The sequence below is a fragment of the Chenopodium quinoa genome, unplaced genomic scaffold (assembly GCF_001683475.1).
Source record: "Chenopodium quinoa cultivar QQ74 unplaced genomic scaffold, ASM168347v1, whole genome shotgun sequence".
In the NCBI taxonomy this organism is placed as follows: Eukaryota; Viridiplantae; Streptophyta; class Magnoliopsida; order Caryophyllales; family Amaranthaceae; genus Chenopodium; species Chenopodium quinoa.
In genome coordinates this window covers 878469-903226 of record NW_018743389.1, presented here as the reverse complement: position 1 = coordinate 903226, position 24758 = coordinate 878469, and the positions used below count along the sequence as shown (strand labels likewise).

The window sequence follows — 24758 nt, the reverse complement described above, 5'->3', positions numbered from 1 at the left end:
ACATGCATCAGCACTAATTAGATTGAGACCTACAGCTTATCATAAATTCTCACCACTACAACTTGTTTGTGGTCAAGAACCAAGTAACTCACATCTAAAAATCTTTGGTTGTGCTGTATATGTTCCCATTGCTCCACCCCAACGAACAAAAATGGGTCCAGAAAAAAGGATGGGAACTTCTGTAGGGTTTGAATCCCCCTCTATAATTAAATATCTTGAACCATTGACTGGTGACTTATTTACGGCTAGATTTGCCGATTGTCACTTTAATGAAGCATTATTCCCAGCCTTAGGGGGAGGGAAAGTGGACCCACGCAAGAAAGTAATAGAACATATTTGGAATGCAACGCAACTGTTGATGTTAGACCCACGAACAAATATGTGTGAACAAGAAGTCAAGAAAATTTTTCGTTTACAAAGTGTTGCAAATCAATTGCCTGATGCATTTGTAGACACAAAGAAGGTGACAAAATCACATATATTAGCAATAAATGCCCCTGCATGTATTGAAATCCCAACTGATAATAAGGCCATTGAGAATGAATCTCAAGCACGTAGAAAGCGTGGGAGACCACTTGGTTCAAAAGATTCTAAACCAAGAAAATTGAAAAGATTGGATGGAATAGAAAATGAGACTAATGATGTTCCCCCGTCAGAAGGTCAAGATAGACCACATGTGGATGAAAGTAAAGAAAATTATGATAATCCAAAAGGGGACGAACAAGAAGACAACCCTACGGGGAATGAACAAGATGTTCAAAACATCGATAATAATGAAATTTCAATGAATTACGTCTCTACCAAGACTCACTGGAATAAGAAAGATGTTATCGTGGATGAAATATTTGCAAATTCTATCGCAATCGACATTGTGTCTGATGAAAATGATGTTGAACCAAGAACAGTGGAAGAATGTCGACATAGGAGTGATTGGCCAAAGTGGAAGGAGGCAATGCTAGCTGAGTTGAAGTCACTTGAAAAATGAGAAGTTTTCGGAAAAATAAATCTTACACCAGCAGGTGTAAAACCCGTTGGATACAAATGGGTATTTGTGAGAAAACGTAATGAGAAAAATGAGATAGTTAGATACAAGGCAAGACTTGTAGCCCAAGGATTTTCTCAAATTCCAGGGATTGATTATGAAGAAACATATTCTCCAGTAATTGATGCAACTACATTAAGATTTCTGGTAAGTTTGACAGTCACAAAAGGACTGTAAATGCGATCAATGGATGTAGTGACTGCGTATTTGTATGGATCACTCGATAAAAACATTTACATGAAAGTCCCCGAAGGACTAAAACTACCAGAAAACCACAAGCCTGGATAATTACTTTCCATAAAACAAAAAAAGGTCACTTTATGGATTGAAACAATCTGGAAGGATGTGGTATAACCGTCTTAGTGAATACCTTATGAGAGAAGGGTTCAAGAACAACCAAATTAGTCCTTGTGTTTTCATAAAGCGATCACAATTAGAGTTCGCTATTATTGCAGTTTATGTTAATGATTTGAATATCATCGGAACTCCAAACAAACTTGAGAAAACTGCAAAATGCTTGATGAAAGGATTTGAGATGAAAGACCTTGGAAAAACTAAATTTTGCCTTGGATTGCAAATTGATCACTTGAGTCATGGTATTTTTGTCCATCAATCAAACTATACAGAAAGAGTTTTGAAAAGATTCTTCATGAACAAAGCAACTCCAATCAACTTCCCAATGGTTGTTTGTTCTTTGAGTATGAAAAACGATCCATTCAAACCATGAGAAAAAAATGAAAAGATTCAGGGTCCAGAAGTACCATACTTAAGTGCAATTGGAGCCTTAATGTACTTAGCTAACAACACTAGACCCGACATAGCTTTCTTTGTGAACTTGTTAGTCAGGCACTTCAATGCACCAACATATAGGCATTGGAAGGGAGTCTGACACTTACTCCGGTACCTACGAGGAATACAAGACCTTGGTTTATATTATCAACCAAAACAAGATGCTGTCCTCATTGGGTATGCCGACGCTGGATATTTATCGGATCCTCAAAATGCCAAGTCACAAAATGGATATCTGTTCACTTATGGCGGCACTGCAATATCATGGAAATCAACAAAGCAAACATTGACTGCGACATCCTCAAATCATGCAAAGTTGATTTATGAAGCAGGACGAGAATGTGTATGGTTGAGGTTGATGATTAGTAATATCCAAGGAGAGTGTGGAATGAAAGCAATAACAGAAAATCCAACCACCATCTTTGAAGATAATACAACATGCATCTCTCAAGTAACTGAAGGATATATTAAGGGAGATAGAACAAAACATATGTCCCCAAAACTATTCTTCACACATGATCTGCAAAAGGATGAGGAAATAGATATCAAGCAAATTCAGTCTTGTGACAACCTTGCCAACCTGTTCACCAAATCACTTCCTTCCAAGAAATTTGAGCAATTAGTTCACAAAATTGAAATACGACATTTTCATGAATTATACTGAAATCAGGGGGAGTATTATATGCACTGCACTCTTTTTCCCTTTGATCAGGTTTTTATCCCACTGGGTTTTTCCTGACAAGGTTTTTAACGAGACAGTATATCAAAGCATATAATACTTTTAGCTATGGTTTTATCCCGTAAGGTTTTACCTGACAAGTTTCACAAGACAACCCATACTCCATTTTATGTGAACCTTCAAGGGGGAGTGTTGAAGATAAATACAAAATGAAGTTCACATGAACTTCTCTAGTACAATAATTAGTAGCAAACTTAGCATAATAAATCTTATAATAGTACAATTGTGCAAATAATTGTATGACAATATTTTGCCTATAAAAAAGTTCACCATTGTGAATTATAGTGAATGCAATAAAAATTTAACCGTAACAATATTTTTCTACTTGTTCATTGCTCTATCATTCCTTTAAAAGAATTTAGAATTGTGCCAAACTTTTCAAAAAATTAATTTTTTCCTTTTCATCCTTTTTTGGCTTTTTATCAAAGTGGCACATACCCCTTTAACTCCCCCAAATTCCAATAATACCCCTAACCATCCTACAAAACCATCTAAAAAAATTTAAAAATACAAGCCCCATTTTGGTAATTTCGCAAGTCAAAAAATATAAGTACACCACTCAGCAACAGACTGTGAGTATGGAGTGGACCCCACACAAATAGTTTGTACAGTACTGATTGAGGAGAGAGAAAATTGGTATAAGGGTAAAATAGTCATTTCATAAAACCCATGTTTTATTTTTAATTATTTTTTTTTACCTCAACGACTCACTCTATTTGGTTTTACTGCATGTACAACCAAAAGCTTAAACCCCCATTTCTCTCTCCTCCTTCGTCTTCACTCTCTCTCCTCCGAAATTCGCTTCCGAAATTCGTGAATTTGGGGGTTTTTTGGGGGTAATTTTAGGGTTTTACACTCTCATTTCGCTAAATTAATTTGTTCTTGAACACGGATAATCAGCACTGTGTTCTGATTTTGGTAAGTCTTTTAATATGTTCAATAATTCTTTTTAATTTTTGGTGTTTGATTTATTTACTCATTTTAGTGTTACATTTTGGGTTTTTCATGTGGAATTTCTCAGTGGTGTGGGATCATCTGCGCTTGTTTGTGTTTTACTGTAATTTATGTTTTTGATTGTGATTTTGCATGTGTATTTATATTCAATTTCTAGTATATTTTGTTGGGAAATTTGTACAAACAATGTTGTCTTGATTTTGCTTTTTTGGGTTGAAAATTTTCGTATTTTTATGTGATTTTAGAAAAAAATGTTCTATTTTTGTTTTGTTCTTTTCTGGAAAAGTTGATTGAAATGCTTTAATGGCGAAGTTAAAGAGCCACTGCACCGTGGTTGGAAATTTTAAATGGGATTTTTTTTTCTTTTTTCATTGGGTCTTTGTGTGCCCTTTTGGTAAAAATTTGGCAATTTGTTAGTATGGAGGAATAGTAGTTTTACATGGAGATAAATGTGGGTTGCCCTAGTTATTTGTTTCTTGTGATTTATCTTTTTAGCGCTTGGTCTTGAGTAAAATAATGGTCAATATGTCCGTTTTCGTGAGTATTTGTGGCGAAGCGGAGCTGGAGCTAAGAGATTGATTTGTTGATAGTCTCATTATTGGTTTTGTTTCCTAAGATGGGAGATTTTGTTTTCTTGGGCTATCTGTTGACTGGTTGAAATAATCCTGGCTGTAGAAATCACCTTGTCTTGTACGAACTAGTATTTTGGGCTTTGGATGAGGTGATACTGTGTTACTGTGTATGTCACTTTGACCCAGCTTGAAGTATTAGACAAGACCATTTCATGAAATTTTGTATGATCTTAGTCCGAAATGAAGTCCTCTAATGGCATATTCTCTTACCCATGTTGAGTATTCGGCATGGCCACATGAGGGCAATGAAGAGTCATGAGTAACTTAGGTTACACCAATGTGTCTTGTTTTTGGAATAATCCATTCTCCGAGGAGGTTCTTCATACATCAATCGTTAAATTTAATTAGAAGTGTGTAATTTTGTCAAATGAACATGGTTTTTGGATCAAGGACACCCTGCTCTTTTTTTTTTTTATTTTTTTTTTTATTTTTTATGACTGGTTGAAATAATCCTGGCTGTAGAAATCACCTTGTCTTGTACGAACTAGTATTTTGGGCTTTGGATGAGGTGATACTGTGTATGTCACTTTGACCCAGCTTGAAGTATTAGACAAGACCATTTCATGAAATTTTGTATGATCTTAGTCCGAATTGAAGTCCTTTGCATATTCTCTTACCCATGTTGAGTATTCGGCATGGCCACATGAGGGCAATGAAGAGTCATGAGTAACTTAGGTTACACCAATGTGTCTTGTTTTTGGATTAATCCATTCTCCGAGGAGGTTCTTCATACATCAATCGTTAATTTAATTAGAAGTGTGTAATTTTGTCAAATGAACATGGTTTTTGGATCAAGGACACCTTGCTCTTTTTTCTTTTTTTATTTTTTTTATTTTTTTTATTTATTTTTCATTTTTTATTGTTTTGTGAGAACTGAAAAAAGGTCACATAGTTTAGGAATACCTTGTTTTCAAAGATGCTGTTAAACTGTTATGATATAATCACATGTGCTCACTCATTATTGTATACGTCGATGTTCTTCCACAGGAGTGCCTTTCTCTTGTATGCCACCATAAGTTGAATCAAATTTCTTGTTCTTTCAAAAATGGAGGAAAGTGAGGCTTCAACTGTTCCTGATGGGGAGTTGATTGGAATTAAGTTCGGCCTTGCAAGCGATCATGAAATTGTGAGTAGGCAGCTCAATTTTTCTGTCACATGCTTTATGTGTGTCATGATATTGCAATGCTGCTAGTTAGTTTGGTCGGTTTGTATACTTCGTATATATTTTTCTTTATCAATGTCTTGTATCTATTTTCATTGCTCTCTGGTGGTTTTATAAAGTACTATCGTTGCTCTGTATTAGCTTCTTAGTTTGGGCATATCCTGCTGTCTAGCTTCATTTAGGTTGTGATTTGTAAAATGGAAATCTTTTTTAGTTTCCTGCTGAAATCAAGCCTCTACAAAAGCAAATGTACAACCTAGTGCCGAAAAAGGGAGTCCTTTCTTTTGAAGCGTAAAGAGTGTAATATATTTGGTTAATTGGCATGGAAGTGTACTTATATCCGCACATTATATGATTTGTATATGGTGGTTGTGCAAGAGATGGACAACTACAGTTTCTTGTTTTTCTGGTTATAATCTGCTACACATCAAAATTTTTGTTTTTTCTTGTGTACTAATGGACTAATGGTACAAGTATATTAACTATGGATCCAATCATATATCTGTCTTCTATTAAATAAAGATACTTGTAGGTTGTTGAAATTAAATGAAGCTTAATTTCAAGGTGAAGACTAAGAGGTGCTTGATATTTTATGAGTTATTCCAATGAGGGAGAGGGGGCAATGTCTGGGGTCACCTAGTAGATATTTAATAATGCGAAAATTTCCACTAACCGACTAATCGTATGCTTTTCTCTCCCTTCCACCCCCTGTTGAATATTTTAGAGAGTAGTACTCCCTTTGTCCTCCAATACACATAATAAGGGAATTAGAAGGGTGAGTAGATGTTTTGGTGGATATGGGGTCTAAGAATAAATAAACTGATTAAAAGATAGTTAGTGGGTAAAAGGACCTACATGACGTTGAGTTTGAGAAAGAAGTTAGTGAAGGTGCCAACATCGCATAAATGGGTTAAATTTTCATATTAAGTAACAATAAGATTATTTGTGGACATCCTCACACCCCATAAAGAAAAGATAATTTGTGACATAGGGAGTATGATTTTCACTTCAAGCAAGAAAGAAAAATGATGCTACTACTATAGTATGGAGAGTGACACTTTACAACTTTTTTTGTATGTGTTCTTTCTCACTTGTTTGTCCCAACCAATTTATGTTGAATTGCTGTTATATTATGACGTGTGCAGTGCTCCAATTCCTCCCTCCCTCATCATCATGTCCTATTTCAGCCATCCTGTTTGATGGTGGCTGTTGCTTCTCCCATGTTTCTCTGATTATGACTTGGCTAATAATTTCAGTTCATATATTCTTCTTTGCTTCTGAATATTTATGAGTTAGTTATATTATTCTTTAAGAGGGTCTCAGATGCCTTGGAGTTTTTTAAAAATGCTAGTTGCAGCTAATCTCCGGAAGATGGTATTTAATTTCTTTGAAGGATGACACATTGTTGCCCAAATCTATATGTAGTTGATCTATTATATGTTATGCATAATGAGGTTTTTCCCCCCCTTCACCTTGCAGCGAACGTCTTCCATCAGCGATTGTCCAATTAGTCATGCTAGTCAGTTGGCAAATCCTTTTCTTGGCTTACCTTTGGAAATGGGTAAATGCGAGTCTTGTGGTACTGCAGAACCCGGAAAGTGTGAAGGTAAAACATATCCTCTTTTGTTAAAATAAAAATTTGATGGAAGTAGGAGAAAAATTGTTTATTTAATGTCTCTTATCTTGTATAACTGAATAGTGGTTACTTGAAGGCATGCTGCTGTGAATGACCTTGCCCGGCTATCAATATTTAGGGCGACTGATATGCTCTCCTGAAGGTTTTTTTTTTTTTTTTTTTTTTTTTTTTTTTTTTTTTGAGGGAAACGAGTTAGTAAGCTTATTATTGCAAATCAAGCTCCGGCTATCAATATTTAGGGCGACTGATATGCTCTCCTGAAGGGTTTTTTTTTTTTTTTTTTGAGGGAAACGAGTTAGTAAGCTTATTATTGCAAATCAAGCTCCGCCAAAGTCATGGGGGAAAGAGTTCATACATACTAGTTCGGAACTATCATCGGTATCCCATCTTGCTACTAGATGGGCTACCGAATTGCCTACTCGTTTAACATGAGAAATAACAAAAACATCAAAATCAGTAGCCAACATACTAACTATAATATATACTTTATAAAGCTAAATCATAGCAACTTGAAAGGCACCTGTAGCATAAAAAACACTTTTTTGTTTTATAACAGCATTGAAGTCTTAAAGATCCTCTTTGTAATCATTTTATTAACTTACTAGTGTAATTATGGCCAAGCTTTTGTAACCTATAACGTCCTTCCCACTTTAGCCTTGAATTGAAATACTCCCTATGTTTTTTTTAAGTGCATCACTTCTCTAAATCGGCCATTTTTTTTAGTGCATCACTTATTATTTTGGACATCTTGTCTTATTTAATTATTATTTTAAAAATTTATTTTCTCCGCTCATATCCTTTAGTTTTTACCCTACTACTTTTCTATAATTTTTAATTCTCCAACAAACCCCACCGACAAATCTATCTGCCGGTGAGTAATGGGTTTACTAATGCCTATTAAGGATTCATCATTTCAGTCATCAAGATTTGTCTTAGAAGTTAGAATGTTTACTTCTTCACTAAATTACTATATTCTATTTTTACCTCATTGTTCACCTTGCCCTCTTTTATACTATACTTGATTTTTCTTTGTGGTTAAAACAAAAACGAAGGAAGATGAGCAAAATGCGGTGGCTGATTTCCCTTCTTTTAAATCAGTTTAGCTACATCAGTATCCTATCTGGTTTGGTTTTTCATTGTCTGTCACATCTCGAAGATATAAGGTGGTTACTTATTATCAATACTTTATTTTCAGGTCACTTCGGCTATATTGAGTTGCCAATACCTATCTACCACCCATCTCATGTCAGCGAATTAAAACGTCTGTTGAGCTTAGTGTGCCTCAAGTGTTTAAAGATGAAGTCAAATAAGGTATGAAGGTTTTTTTTTTTTTTTTTTTTTTTTTTTTTTTTTTTTTTTTTTTGTGAAGAAAAGGTATGAAGTTGAAATAATTGAAGCAAATGTTTTGTAGATCAGTGGTGTTGCAAAAGTAATTTTATTCTGATAAATAATGCTGGACACTGCTGGAGTAATGATTATAATATCGTTAATGACATAACTCATCACTGTCTTTTTGTTAAAAAGATTTTATTACACTGTCTTACTTTCATACCATTACCCCTGTTAGGATTTTCTTACTCTTTTTAGTTAATAGTAATTTGAATAAGTTAAAGCATCTGTAGATGGAGTGGGCTTGTGGGCTGCTATTTCTTCATTAAATGCTTTCTTTCACTTTAATGTTGATCTGACATTATTTTCAGTTCTTTACATAATATCATGGTTTCATTTGATAGATATCATTTCTTGATGCTGCAATACTTCACATTATCGATAGTCGTAGATTCTAAGTGTTAAGGTTACACACATGTAAGGTGATATAGGTACTAGATTGGTGGCAATACTTCCTTCGTTTTTAATTACCCGCAACGTTTCAATAGTGCTTACTATTCACATACTCAACTTGAATTTTGTGATTTATACTTGATGAAAAATATAGCTGTGTGAGATCTTGTTAGAATCATTTCAATGTCTGCTTTATTAAAATTTATTACTTCCTCCGTTTTTTGTTAGATTCTTTGCAAATTGCGGACTCCTAGGCAATTCTGGAGATGAGAGAGAGAGAATATATAAATGGTTCGATGTGATTAAGAGTGAGATAGAAAGAGTTTATTAACTAAAAAGGAAAGGGATGCAACTAATTTGAAACTTCCGTTTTAGGAAAGTAATGCAACTAAAAAGAATGGAGGAAGTGTAATATTTTCAAATGTATAATTAAAGATATAAATGGTTGAAGTTATGCATCTGCAAACGTGAAAATAAGAAACGTTGTTAGTAAAAATAAACAAAGGAAGTATATGTAAGAGTAATAAGTAGCTATTTGGTTACACATAGAAAGTTGCAATTACCATGAATTGGCAATTTCTTTGGAGCTATCCTTTCCGTGATGTGTGTATAATAGTTTGGGTGATCATAAGAAGGGCTTCTGCATTCTTGGGGGAAAGTCTACTTTCCTGAGGGAGCTAGGTAAGCAGCGTCTGCCATTATGTGTGAATTGTAACAGAAGTTCCTATGCCAATTCCAACCAAACAGTTCATCGAATTTCTTCGTGGAATTTATACTTCACATTTATTTGGAGGTCAATTGAACAACCAATTAATAAGGAATTGTAATGTCATAAACGGTTAACTATATTTTCCATAGTAAAATAAGATTTGGCTCTTCTGCGTATGTACGTAATAATCCATAATCAGTTTCTGCCTTTGTTCAATTTCACGATAGTGTGATATTGTATTGTTCTGTTTTTTGCTATGTGAATTTTAGTTTTTTGCCGCCAATTTTCAAAATGATTTAAGTTTTCATTGCGAACATTTTTGCTTGTTCCAATAATAAACTGCTAGAATGTTATTAAACTTTGGCTTAAGCTCTTGCATTGCATGTTATATGTTGCATTGTATGAATAGGCTCAATCCTCTTTGATCTTTCTCTTGTTTGCTTGTTGTATATCTTTCCAGTTCCCAGTGAAGAACAATGGTGTTGCGGAGAAATTATTGTCAGCATGTTGTGATGTAAGTATTCACATTCTGTATATATTTCTTGTTTTTTTAAAAATTGTGTGACAAACTTACAACTTATGCTCTATATGTTATCATTAAAATTCGAAATATAAGCAAATTGGATGATAACATTTTGAAGCTAGTGCTGGATTGCTGGTACCCCCCCCCCCTCTTCTGGCGTTAGGATCAATATCATTATTGAACATATTTAGTTGGGTTAACTTTGAACAGAGTGCATTTATTTATTGTACTCCCTCCGTCCCATTATTTCGTGCCTATTTCTCAAAAAACACAGTAATTAAGGAGAATGGTGGAAGTAGTGGAATATTATATTGGAAAGATGAAAAGTAGAGAATATTGTATGGGAATAATAAAAAGTAGAGAATATTGTATGAAAAAGAGAAAAAGAAAGTAATGATTTTTTGGGTATATGTGTATTTTGTATGGGAAAGATAAAAAGTAAGTAATAATTATATGCTATTTTTAGAAGTAGGCACAACGTTTTGGGACACCCAAAAAGGAATACAGGCACGAAATTATAGGACGGAGGGAGTACATTCTAATGTAGAAGTAAAATAGAATACTATAATTTTACAATTCACCTATAATTAATGAACCTTTATGGTCAGCTCGAAAACAAAAGGTGTTGGTGTTGTAGTTTGAAAGGGACCCCTTTTTTTGGTTATCGGTGACCGTTGTTTCGAGGTACATCCTTTTTTTGTTATCAATGGCTTTCTGAGTTAAGACTTAAGATGGTCAGTTGTGGGAGTCATGACTTCTGAAGGGAAGTGATTAAGTTCATAGTTACTGTTGCAGTGGTGAATTCATGTTGAAGGGAGGGGGGTCCTGTGCTGGCTGTGTTATTTATTCATATTGTCCAACTTTTCTATCCCCATATTCTACAATATTTACACTTTTTTTTTCTACTTACCCCCTTATCCTACAAAATTCACACCTTATTTTTCACCTTACATTCAACTTTTATAGAACCATCTACCTTTTATACATACACTTTCTTGCCTAATCCATCTTCTTACACCCACTAAACTCTCCTAGAAACAAGAGTCTGCAATAAGAAATCAGAGGGGTAAATGCTTTGGCTATGTTTCTCATGAATTTTGTAACGAGACATTTTTTTACTACTAATTTACATAAGAATTGTAAGTTAGAAACTTTTAAGAGGCTTATATAAACTTTTGCTGTAATGAATGCTTATAGGTCATTAAATTACTTTACTTTGTCTGTTATTACAAAATGAATGCAGATATTAATTAATGCTTAAAACTATTGAGCTTAAAATGATTTGTTCATTATTTGTTTAATTACATATCATGGTCCAATTTATGAAAAAATAGGCACCATAGGAAAAAGTCTCAAGTGAACAAATTTTCCTGTCTTCAATTCTAGTATATAGGAAAAAGTCTTAAGTCGACAAATTTTCATGACTACAATTCTTGTTGTAAGTTCATTTTTAATTAAAAATTGACCCTGCTGTATGCTATATCTGGACCTGCCATTTTACTGTTGCAATGCAATTGGAGTTTTGAACATTTTCTCTTAAACCCCTCTCACCACCCCCCCCCCCGCGCTCGATCGCTGTAAGCTTTGTTTATTTGGACTCTTCAGAATGGTGTGTGGAGAAATCTGTGTATTTACCATGTGTTTTTGTTTGTTTTGTGTGTGTTTTTATTTATTTTTTTTGTTTAAAAGTTTTATATATGCTGTTTTTTGTTTGTATTAACTTCATTGTGGTTCGATTTTTTCTTAGGAAGCCTGCAGTGTATCGATTAAAGATATCAAGAACAGTGATGGGGCTTTTTTCCTTGAGCTGAGAATACCAACCAGATCAAGAGTGCAAGATGGCTGGAACTTTCTTGAAAGATATGGTTACAGATATGGGGATGGTTGTGCTAGGACGCTGCTTCCTTCTGAGGTTTGATTCCCATAATTTTTTGCTGTCTTTGGAACTTACTCAAAAGATATGGGTTACAGATGCCACTGTGCTGTTTGATTTGTTATTTACTTACAATGACATCAAAAGTTTCCTGTGTTAAGTGTTGATGTCCTCGAAGCTTATGATCTTTGTCAGTTCATATGTATGTTGGTTCCAGTATTGCGATAATGTAATCATAATTGATGGTTGGTTGACTGAGTTTCAGTAATTTGTTAATACCCATCAATATTTTTTATTATGTTTTATGTTATTCTTTCTTATGTACCAACACTCTTTGTCTAATCAAGTAATAATCAAAATAGAGTTCAAAATTATCTTATGTGTATCTTGATTATCTAAGTGTGCCCCCCTTCCCCGAACCTATCCATTGCTTTGCATCCTGGAGTTTAGTAATATTTTCTCATCCATCTAGTCACACCTAATCAGGTTCTAGCGATGTTGAAAAAATTACCTGAAGATACAAGAAGAAAGCTTGCAAAGAAAGGATACATCCCGCAAGAGGGGTACATTTTGCGCTATGTACCTGTTCCTCCTAACTGCTTATCTGTTCCAGATGTATCAGATGGAGTCAGCGTTATGTCATCAGTGAGTTGTGCTATATTTGTATGACATTTGGATACTTAACAACCTGTTATAATTGTTGCCTTGTGATGTTTTAGGATCTTTGCTCAGCGATGATGAAGAAAGTTCTCAGGCAAATCGAGGTTATTAGGAGCTCTCGATCTGGTGAACCCAATTTCGAGTCGCATGAAGTTGAAGCCAACGATTTGCAAGTTGCTGTTTCACAGTATCTCCAAGTCAGAGGCACTGGAAAGGTATAACTTGTAATGCCCATAGTTTTACTTAAATTGCATGAGCTATTTATTATCGGGAGCATACAGATTTACTTATTAACAGGCATTAATATTTTTGGCAGGCTGCTCGTGATGGTGACAACCGGTACGGGGTAAGCAAAGAAGGCAACAACACTTCAAAAGCTTGGGTCGACAAAATGAAAACCTTGTTTATAAGCAAAGGGTCTGGTTTCTCTTCAAGGTCTGTCATCACCGGTGATGCTTACAGGGCTGTAAATGAAGTTGGTGTGCCCTGTGAGATTGCCCAAAAAATGACATTTGAAGAGAGAGTGAACGTGCATAATATACAGTACCTTCAAAATCTGGTAGATAACAACTTGTGCCTCACCTTTAGGGATGGGTTGTCAACGTATTCGTTGAGGGAGGGTTCTAAGGGGCATACGTTCCTTAGACTTGGCCAAGTTGTTCATAGGAGGATTATGGATGGGGATATAGTTTTCATTAATAGACCTCCTACTACTCATAAGCATTCTCTTCAAGCATTGCGTGTGTATATTCACGAAGATCATGTGGTTAAAATAAACCCTCTGATGTGTGGTCCTCTGGCTGCAGATTTTGATGGGGATTGTGTTCATTTATTTTATCCCCAGTCGCTTTCTGCTAGGGCTGAAGTTTTGGAACTGTTCTCTGTTGAGAAACAGTTGCTGAGTTCACATAATGGAAATTTGAACTTGCAGCTATCTACTGATTCTCTGTTGTCTTTAAAGACTATGTTTAAGGTTCATTTTCTTGACAGAGCATCGGCTAACCAATTGGCTATGTATGCCTCTAATCTTTTGCCATCTCCTGCTCTGTGGAAAGCATGTCCTTCAATTTCAAAAAAAGAGAAAGTGTATTCTTCTGGTCCTCTTTGGACTGCTCAGCAAGTTTTACAGACGGCTTTACCTACCCACTTTGAATGTCATGGCGATAGACTGTTGATACATGACAGTGAAGTATTAAAGTTAGACTTCAATCGGGATATTGTGGCATCAGTCATTAGTGACGTTCTCACGTCATTGTTCTTTAACAAAAGCCCGAAAGATGCTTTGAACTTTTTTGACTCTTTGCAACCCCTTTTGATGGAAAATTTGTTTTCTGAGGGTTTTAGTGTGGGGCTGCATGATTTTTTTTTCCCCAAATCCGAGTTGCAAAATATTCAAAGGAATTTACAAGATCTTTCACCCCTGTTAATGCAGCTAAGATCATCCTTCAATGAACTAGTGCAGCTGCAATTTGAAAATCATATTCGGGAGCTCAAATCCCCAGTTGGAAATTTTATTCTTATATCTTCAGCACTTGGAAATCTGATTGATTCTAGGAGTGACTCTGCAATTGATAAAATTGTTCAGCAAATCGGGTTTTTGGGACTGCAGCTTTCTGATAGAAGGAAGTTTTATTCTAGTGGACTGGTGGAGGAAGTGGCGAGTCTCTTTCAACAAAAGTACCCATATGCAACTTCGCATCCTTCAGAGGAGTTTGGGTTTGTAACGAGTTGTTTCTTCCATGGCCTGGATCCTTATGAAGAGATAGTTCACTCTATTGCTACCAGGGAGGTAATTGTCCGTTCATCAAAAGGACTGGCTGAGCCTGGAACACTGTTTAAGAATTTGATGGCAGTTCTTAGAGATGTTGTCATTTGCTATGATGGCACCGTTAGAAATATCAGCAGTAATTCTGTCATTCAATTTGAATATGGGATTGGAGGGATGGCATCCCAGAATTTGTTTCCTGCTGGAGAGCCTGTTGGAGTTTTGGCAGCAACTGCCATGTCAAATCCTGCTTACAAGGCTGTTCTGGACTCTTCTCCAAATAGTAATTCTTCTTGGGATATGATGAAGGTATTCTTTCATTGTCTGTTTAGTTATTACTAACAAGAAAATATTGACTTTAGATTGTTAATCTAGCTTATGGTGTATATTTACTTGATGAATTTCTATTTTAATTCTTATTCCTTGTTTGTTAGCTGCTGATTCATCTTACTTGTACCAGGAAATATTGTTCTGCCGTGCGAATTTCAGGAATGATAATAATGATCGACGGGTTATATTATATCTGAATGATTGTTGTTGTGGTAGGAAGTATTGTCAAGAAAATGCATCATGCCTGGTAAAAAATCATTTGAAAAAGGTTAGCCTCAGAGATGCTGCAATTGAGCTATCAATTGAGTAAGTTTCTTTTACCACCTTTTTTTGGGTATAAGAATTCTATATGGTGGTGTTGTTATGCCTTGTTAAGAAATTTATGATGCCATATCTCTTCAGTACTCTTTCCCTTGGTCCATAAGTAATTTTCTTAACTAATTATGTTTGATTCAAATTTTCAATCATTCATGTACAGATGTACTTGCAAAATTAATATGTCGATTTATTGTATGATCCAAGTCTTTCTAGTATATTAAAATGAGTGATGCTATGTTGTTGAATGTTTGTTCTTTACAGTCGCAATAGATGCTTTACATTCCATATATATTTTATCTGTTTTTATGCTGCTTGAATGCTTATGGGATCACTCCATACAGGTACAAGCGGCCAAAGCTTGAACCTGAAAGTTGTGAAATGGACACAGGACTTGTTGGTCATATTCATCTCAATGCGGTTTGTAGACTTTTTACCCTCTTATTCCTTATTGACTTTGTAAACATTAGTTTTCCTTCTGGAAAGGTTTCAATCATGTGACAAGTTTTATGTTGTGTAGGGCTTGCTAAAGTCATCAGGCATTGGTATGCGTGACATTTTACAAAAATGTGAAGAACAAGTAAACATGTTACGTAAGAAGAAGAAATATGGTTATCATTTTAAGAGGATACTTTTGTCTGTAAGGTAGGTTCATGCCATGTTTCTTCTTCTTGTTTTTTTTTGCAGTGTAGTATCTGATTGTTCTGACGGTGATAATTTGATGATTGTTATTCATAATAAATTTCGTGGATAATATAGTGCATAATAATTTTGAGTCATAATAACTGTGTCAATTATGATCCCCTGCTTATGCTATGTGATGATTGCGAATGCTTCTGATAGGTCTGATTTCTAAATGTCTCTTTATTCTCTGATGGCAGTGAATGTTGCTTCTTCAACCATTCTGATAGCAAATGGACTGACATGCCATGTTTGAAATTCTATTGGCAAGACATGCCTGACTCTGATTTGGAAAGAACAAAACATATCATGGCTGATATGATCTGTCCAGTTCTATTGGACACAATTATTAAAGGTACTTTTTTTACTTAATTTGGGGAAATTTTCAGAATTTGCTTAATAAATTCTATTTGTACTGAGTTGCTTTCTTGTGGTATGAATGTTTTGTCCCCATGTTTAACTTCTGTACTGCAGTGAATGTCATTTCTGTTTCCAATTATGGTAGCTTAAGTATGCTGTAATAGCAATGCTTTTGTCGCTCAATTGTGGGGAGTTTAATCTGTATCTTAGAAACTGTGTTTTTTTAGCGGTAAGTTGTGCTGTATAAGATTTGTGTATTTGTGTAGGTGATGGTAGTAAGTTTATTGGTCAAGAACAGGACTGTAAGCTTCTAGAAGAATGATATTTTGGTAATAAGGAGATATATTCTTGCTTTAACACTTAACTGGTTTCATGCATCTTCTGATTTTCAGCTGCAATATTATGGAATATTTTCCACTTTTACTAGTTATGTTTTCCTCGGTTATGTAAAGCTGGTATCACTTTGTAAAAACGAAATATGGATTGATTACTTTGTCTGCAATAGGTACTCACTTGTCCAACACTTGTGTGTGGATTACCCATGCAGTTTTGAGTTTTGACCTTTATTTTATGATGGTTATAGTGGAAATTACTAGCTTTACAAGTTAGACTGATTTAGGGAGTGAAATCATTTAGAAGAGTGAAAAATTTGTTTTTACTGTAAAAGGTGCTGGCACCGAATTTGTGATAAAAGGATATAGGTTTTAAGCATAGGATAACAGTCATAATTTTACTGGGTGTAAGTGTGCAGATGAGGTTGTAATGTAACATAACACTGATTGTGTTTGTGTAAATGATACCTGGTTTAATTGGTTCCTTAGTTTTGGGTGAAATGAAGGAGTTGAAAGATGTGGAATCTTTAGTTTTCTTTTCTTTTCTTTGCATGGTTTTTAACCTTGGTTCGGGATGAGTTGAAAGAGAGGGTTTTGATGGTATGGAGCTCCTTTTTGCATTATTATGGAAGACTTGCCCTATTCTGATGTACTTTCTTATCAATAATTGTAATGAAATTTTCCCTTCTAAGAGAATCAGAACATTGTTACATGGAAATCTGAATTAGATACTGCCTCTGCACTGAGTGGGGGCTGCTATACGTGTTCTTTCTCTCAAATTTTCTCCAGGAGATGGGATAAATTTAGTAAATCTTGAAATTTGTTTTGTTTTGTTTTGTTTTGCAGGTGATCCTCGAATTTCCACTGTCAATATTACCTGGATTAGTCCAGGCACTACAACTTGGGTACAGAGTCCCTGTAGCAGTACAAAGGGTGAGTTAGCTGTGGAGGTGGCTCTGGAGAAGACAGCTGTCAGGCAAAGTGGTGATGCGTGGAGGATTGTACTGGATTGTTGTCTACCTGTATTTCATCTGATTGATACAAGGCGCTCTATTCCATACGCAATAAAGCAAATCCAGGATCTATTTGGAATATCCTGTGCCTTTGATCAGGCAGTGCAGGTAATTTCAACTGATTATCCATGACTACTTGCTTGTATTGCTTTATTTCCATCTTCTAAACATTTTTTGTATATTGGTATGATATAGACTGCATCTTGCTCCAGTTGATTTTAAAAAAGTTTCTTTTGGAATATAGATACCCATTTGATTTGATTAAAAATCGTGTCTTGATACATTGAAGCTTAGTGTGTCGGTTACTACCAACATCTTTGAGTTTCGTATAAGGGCCCTGTGACTTGACATGCTTCTTTGTAGCAAAAGGGAAAATGAGCTGCCCCGTATTACTATGTCTCCAGCTTCAAAGATCCCTTGAGATTAGAATTCAGCTTTTTATATCATGATTTTTGGCTATGAGATTGTTTTGTGCCCTGGTTGTTTTGGTTTGGGCTGGATTTGCATTTAGATATGCGCCTTTTGCTCTTTGGTTTATCATCTTGTTGGAAGCAGGTACTGTTTGTTAATTTTATCCCGTTGGTCAACAAATTTTCAGCTTGTTTTGTATTACCTAGCAATGTTGTGTTCATCGTCATGCTTAGTAACTTTGACTCTGTATGCGTGTGGATTCAACCTGTGTATTAGTTATCATTAGCTATAAAATTTTATTTATATATATCCTTGTTGACAATGTTCTGAGTTGATGTAGTTATTATTAATTTTCTTTCTTAGGATAAACTTACCAAATTTGATCTAATTTTGTGGAAATAGTCCATATAATTCTTCTTTTCTTTGCCAATATTATGTTTGGGGTGAACCTCTTTTGTATGGGTTCACACCGATGTGAACTCTATCTATCTATGCATCGGCACAACTTTAGGTAATTAGATGTTGCTGCATGGTTTTACTCTTAATTGTCAAAATGATCTGAGACTGGTGTTCAATTTTCTGAGGCGGCGACTCTACTCATTATCTAAAAGCTTCTGATTTTGCACAAATTTACTTGAAGATATATATCTGATTGTGGAGATACCTAAGTCTCTCTCTCTTCATTAACCTTAGGTTTTCTATTTTCGTGCATAACATTTGCTAATATTTACGAGTAGTAGGCAATCACTTTTGTATTTGCAATTATATTCTTATAAATCTAAATTGCTTGCACTGCCTGATCTGTGAATTCAATGTTTGTGTCTGTCTATGTGTTTCTATGTCATTAGGGACCTTCAAAATATTGATGTTAGAGGGCTTGGTTCCTCTGCCGTGGACACTAGACATATTTCATGTAACAGTACAGCAAATGTTGTGATGTGTGACAAACTTATGATAGTTTGATAGATATAGGCTGTCATCCAAAAGTAGAGTAAGCAATAGTGCTTTAACTAGATTAGACTCGTGCGTTGCACGATTTAAATGATTTTATTATTATGCATAAAAATACAGTTTTTATCATTTGTGTAAAAAAGAGTGGCAATTAATTTTTGTTTGAAAAATATATATTGTAGATCAAAAAAATATATGATGACATCACACATAAAAATGGAGGGAAATTTTTTAATGTGAAAATGACACGTAGGATAGTTTAAGAGTTGATGATGTCAGCAATGTTTTGTTTTAGTAATAGTTAATAGATGTTACTTCCTTTGTTGATTCGTCTCACTTTATATTGTCATAACATCATATTATTATAAATTTTTATAAATTTAAGTAATTTAAGATATTAGCTATTGAATCAATGCATTTTCAAGCGGTGCATTGGTAAGTGATGCAATTTAGAAAAGAACCAAGGAAGCATTACTGTTTTCTTTAAAAAAATCAAAAGTTGTTTGACCAACTCGCTAAATTGTTGTTTTCTGGTAATTGCAGCGCCTTTCAACATCTGTAACTATGGTCACAAAAGGTGTTCTCAAAGAGCATCTGCTTCTGTTGGCCAGTAGTATGACGTGTGCAGGGAATTTGGTTGGCTTCAATACGAGTGGAATAAAGACTTTATGCCGAACACTGAATGTTCAAATTCCTTTCACTGAGGCAACTCTATATGTAAGAAGTTTCACTTTATTTAATTTTATTTTTAGTTCTTGATACTCCTCAAGTTCATCATATAAGGCGATTGCTGTTTATGGCTGAGGCAGAAAAGGATCCTTTGAATCAGGATATTTAAAAGTTAACGAGTATTTGATAATTTTTTTTAAACATTGCATCAAATGCTGATCCGAGGAAGTGAGAATTATCTAGAAAATTTGTGTTCAATGCTGAATTTTTTTCCCTTGAATGAAGTTAATTTATGACACATAAAACTACACTATGTGGCCTATATAATGAATGAGAGTAACTAGTATTTATTATCAGTGATCTTTTAATGATATTTAATATATTGTGTCGTGTATGTTTTTTTCCTGCTTGGCCAGACACCGCGCAAGTGTTTTGAAAGAGCTTCTGAGAAGTGTCATGTGGATACTCTGGCAAGCATTGTAGGATCATGCTCGTGGGGTAAGCGTGTTGCTATTGGTACTGGTGCCAAGTTCGATCTCCTCTGGGACACAAAAGAGGTATTGTGTCCTGTTTATAATTCACGTGTGTTTGAAAATCTATATTCACCATTTGTTGGTTCATTCAATTGCTTTGCTGATCACTATTCAAATCCTACAGATTGAATTGGCTGACAAACCAACTGATGTTTACAACTTCCTTCATCTGATGAGTAGTGCAAATGAGAAAGAGGTTGATAGTGGGGGCTTGGGTGAAGATATTGACAACTTTGACAAGGATGTATACATGGAACCAGCTCTATCCCCCGAACAGGAAAACAAGGCTGTCTTTGAAGACGCGATTGAAATGGGTTTAGATTCTGAAATTCCTGGAGCAGGTGAATCAAGTTGGGATGCAATACCTTCATCTGGTATAGGATGGAATGCAAACAAATCTGATACTGGTTCTGGCTCAGCAGAAGGCAGTGGTTGGTCTTCCTGGGGATCAAAGAAAAGTCAGTCACAGCTAGAAGATGCATCCAAGTCTGATGGTTGGTCTTCGTGGGGGTCGAAGAAAAATCAGCCACAGCCAGAAGATTTGTCGAAGACTGGTGAATTGGATGCATCAAAAACTTGGGGTGGATCTAATCATGGGGAGCCTTCACCTACTTGGGGCCAACCAGTCATAGAGCCTAATGACACTAGCATCAAGAATGATCTTAAGGAAGTTTGTGGCTCTGGCTCAGCAGATGGTGATGGTTGGGCAAATTGGGGTTCAAAGAAAGATCTGTCCAAGCAAGAAGATTCACCAAGAACTGGTGGTTGGGAATCTTCAAAGTCTTGGGCTGGGTCTAAACCAAAACAACCTTCATCTGCATGGGGTGCAGTCAAAGAGGCTGATGAAAATGCAGGCTGGAAGGAAAGTGATTCCAAAAAAGATCTTGCTTCCGGCTCCGGAGAAGGTGGTGGTTGGTCAGCTTGGGGACCAAAGAAGGATCTTCCGCAGCCTGAAAGTTCATCTAAGGCAAATGGTTGGGATGCATCAAAATCTTGGAGTAATTCTAATTCAAAAGAACCCTGTAAAGCCTGGGGTAAAACAGCAAAAGAAACTGATAGTGTTGGCTGGAAGAAAAATTATCCTCAGGGAGATTCTGGAAACCTGGGAGGAACAAGTGGTTGGAATGATAAACTGCTCAAGGAAAACAAATCAAATTCAGAACAGTATCAGCCTACAAGTTCTAAAGGCTGGGATTCTACTGGAGGAAAGGATACTGGGTTCGAAAGAAGTAATGACTGGGCTGGTAAGGGTGAGAAGAAAGGGGATTCAAATGGCTTGGATTCTCGAGTAGGGAAAGACAATGAACAGCCTTGGGATATTTCTAGTAATGTTGGTGTCAAGAAGTCTACATGGGGACAAACTGTTGGCAATTCTTGGAAGAAGAGTGATCAAGGAAGTTCGGGCGGATGGACTAATGATAATGCAAACGAACAAGATTGTGCGAGACAAGGAAAACCCTGGGGTAAAAGTCATAAAGGGTCTGGTAGCTGGAGCTCTGGTCAGGGTAACCAACACCCTGTTTCCCAAGGGGTATCTGTAGAGAACAAGGCAATGACTTGGGGACAGCCTAAAGATTCATCCTGGCAAAAGAACAATGACGAAAATGATGGTGGATGGGGTTCTTCCAAGTTCAATCAACAGGGAGCCGGTAGAAGCTGGGATTCCAAAAAGAAAGGGAGCAATGTTCAGTCTTGGGGACAGCAAGTTGACCCAACCAATAATGATAGCAAAGAGGTAAAGGATTTTCCTCACTTGTTCAACAGACCACTTGAAATTTGAATTGCTTTTATATCTTGCAGAGTTAAACCTAAATTATTTATTTTTTCCCATTGATTTTATTTTGTATACTGCATGATGTCTCTGTGATCAAAGCTTTTTTTTCTAACATAATTTTTGGTGTAAATCCTATATGGCTGATATATCATGTACTCATTTGACAGTACTCCTACCTTTTTTTGTGGTACAGTTTGACCTTTTGTACTATTCACATATCAGCTTTAACTCAATTTTTTTACTTATATATAATTGTTTAATGTTGTTGTACAATATATTGTTGGACTAGTCTTAATTTATATTTTCATAATATCAACTCTATAATTTTTACTTAATACACTATTAAAGATATTAATAGTCAAACTTATGCCTTAGTGTGCGTGAAAAGTGCTATTGTGTCACTTAATAATAATGGGGCGAGTATGATTTAGGAGATTTAACGCAGATAAATTTGTGTTGTTTTAATATGTCTTATTATGAAGAAAGAAATCTGATAAAGTTGATCAACAGGATCAGAACATTGGTATTAGTGCTGATGGGTGGAGTTCTGGCAAGGTTAATACAAGTCCTGGTGGCTGGGGCACTGGTAAAGCCAATGGAGCTGGTGTTTCCAGCTCTTGGGGGTCTCAAAAGGAAGGCAGGCCGCAGGCATCTGCTTGGGGACAGTCGGACAATAGCAATGAAGCTGCAGGTAGCTGGAAGTCAGAGAAGAAAAGTGGAGCTGGTGGGTCTGGAAGTTGGGAATTTCAGAAGAAAGAGAACAATGCAAAATCCTCTTGGGGACAACCAAAGAGTAATGCTGAAAGTGTTGGTGACGAAAAATTGGACAAGGCCTCTGCAGAAGACGGTCTGAGTAACTGGGATGCTAAAAAAGGAGAGGGAAAGTCCCAATCTTCATGGGGACAGCCAAGTGCTGATCAAGGGGGTTCTGATAAGTCAAAACAGTCTGGGAATTCATCTGGTTGGGGTTCTGAAGAGACCAATTTTGGAAAGGACAGTGAGAAACAGGACTCTTGGGGGAAACCAAATTCTTCAACTTGGAAGAAGGAATCATGTGAAAAGTCTCATGATTCTGATGATTCACAATCACCTTGGGGACAACCCGGAGGGTCTGGATGGAATAAAAAACGGCCTGAAGGTGGTCGTGGCTGGGGCTCCTCAAACACTGGTGAGTGGAAAAGCAGGAAGAATCAAAATCATAACCCTAACCAGAATCGACCCCCAAGGGACCAAATGATGATTCTGCCAGTGTGGCACTAACTGCTACTAGAAAAAGAATGGACTCATTTCCAGCTGAAGAGCAAGATGTCCTATCTGAAGTTGAATTGGTTATGCAGTCGATTCGAAGAATCATGCATCAGTCTGGGTAAATTTACAACTTTTCTCTACTGTATTTAATTGATTGATGCATTTCGTAGTTTAATTTGCGAGGATGATAATTGTCCTCCGTTTCTTATTAGTTGACAAGTTTTGACATAGGCTCTATATATTACCTTGTTCCTTCAGTGATTTATTGAAAAAAGTGATGCGGTCTTGTTAGATTCATCTCACCTAGGAGTATTGATAATTTGATATTTATTTTCTTTTGCTTTTTGTGACTTCATTTTATGAATATCGTTTTTTTTTTTTGTTTTTTTTTGTTTTTTTTTTTTTTTTTTTTTTTACTTTGTCTGGCGATAAGTGAATATATTGATAATTGAAATCCTGTGTTGGCAAATGTGTCAACTAAAATGAAACAAAGTATAAATCTGCATTTCTGTGTGAAAGAATGGTAGAGGGTGTTCACATATTCAAACCAGAGGTGTACTGGAAGGTGCAAACTCTGATGGTGACAACTGGACTATTGATGATAAATTCTGGTTTTATCAGTTGAAAATACCTAGGAGTAGGTGTGCTGGTTTGTCTCTTCTGGCTGTTTGTATGATTTATGCAGGTAGTTGGATTTTACGTAATTGGGGGTGGGGGGGGGATCTGATTGCATTTCTGTATTTGTTCAGCTTTCCTTTTTCACTGACTACCATGGTGTTACAATTATTAATTTGTAGGTGTAATGATGGAGAACCACTTCCTCCTGATGATCAAAAATATGTTATTGACAATGTGCTGAACTACCATCCTGATAAAGCGGCTAAAATTGGGGCTGGAGTTGATTTTATTACGGTATGTATACGTAGCTTTTGCTATTGAAATCCTTTTTTTATTTTTGTATGAAGTCTAAATAATTTCTAAAATCTTTTCATGTTGCTATATGCAGGTTAAAAAGCATAGCAACTTCCAAGAAAGCCGTTGCTTTTATGTCGTGTCAACGGATGGGCAGAATGTGGACTTCTCATACATCAAGTGCTTGGAGACTTATGTTAAGGGAAAGTACCCTTCAGTTGCCGAGTCCTTCACGTCCAAGTATTTCAGAAGGCCTCGTTCTGGAGGTAATCCCTCACCTGCTAGCCCCTCGCCTGCTAGCCCTTTGCCTGCAAGCCCCCCACCTTCAAGTCCTTTACCACCAAGCTCCTGAGTCCTTTAAGTGTTGGTTGTTTTGATGGGTAATATTCTTGCTTTATTTTGTGTACATAACTAAATATTAGTAGCTGTTTTTCAGCCAAGATTTTAGCTTTGAATGCTCTCCTTACATTACTGGTCCCCTTGGAAGCGCAGTCATGGGGCTGTTTCTGAAAACTTTATGCCTGGTGAATTTTGTACAGAATTAGAAGTTATTTCGGCTAGGAGTTAATTGTACATGACTGTAAAGTTTTGGCATCTAGGAATGAGTTTTCACTTCTCTGTTGCCTCCTTTCTTTCTAGAGATAGCTTTCTGTATCAGCTGCCAGATTTTGTTGCCTTTCAGTCTTGTTGAAATGGAACACTCTCTGCTGATGCCATAATGCAACTACTACTGATTGATAGGTCAATAGCTAAGTTAATATTCTCGTGTTTGTCCACAATCCTTGATGAGTATGCAAGTTATTGTGTCAGGACTGCTTTGTTAGGCTGCAGAATGTTAAACCTCCATGCTCGTAGTGTGCAATTGTTTTGAAATTTATCAGACTGCTACAATCATGCAATAACCTTAGATCTTGAAGAGCACTATTCTCATCTTTGTACAGCGTTTGTAGCCTTGACTTGATT

At 36.0% G+C, this 24758-nt stretch overlaps 1 protein-coding gene across 1 annotated transcript; it reads left to right on the top strand.

Moving 5' to 3' along the window:
* The first annotated feature begins 3288 nt into the window (after positions 1 to 3288).
* LOC110738386 (DNA-directed RNA polymerase V subunit 1-like) lies at positions 3289 to 24519 on the top strand. The gene is given in 21 exon segments (XM_021918768.1): positions 3289 to 3488; positions 5144 to 5282; positions 6798 to 6924; positions 8150 to 8265; positions 9906 to 9959; positions 11716 to 11880; positions 12328 to 12486; positions 12561 to 12716; positions 12818 to 14575; positions 14727 to 14902; positions 15256 to 15331; positions 15432 to 15556; positions 15793 to 15947; positions 17131 to 17405; positions 19203 to 19376; positions 19745 to 19885; positions 19986 to 21596; positions 22146 to 22865; positions 22868 to 23001; positions 23681 to 23795; positions 23890 to 24519. Coding segments are annotated over 20 exon segments (6576 nt in total). The 5' UTR covers positions 3289 to 3488; positions 5144 to 5201; the 3' UTR covers positions 24148 to 24519.
* The last annotated feature ends 239 nt before the right edge of the window (positions 24520 to 24758 follow it).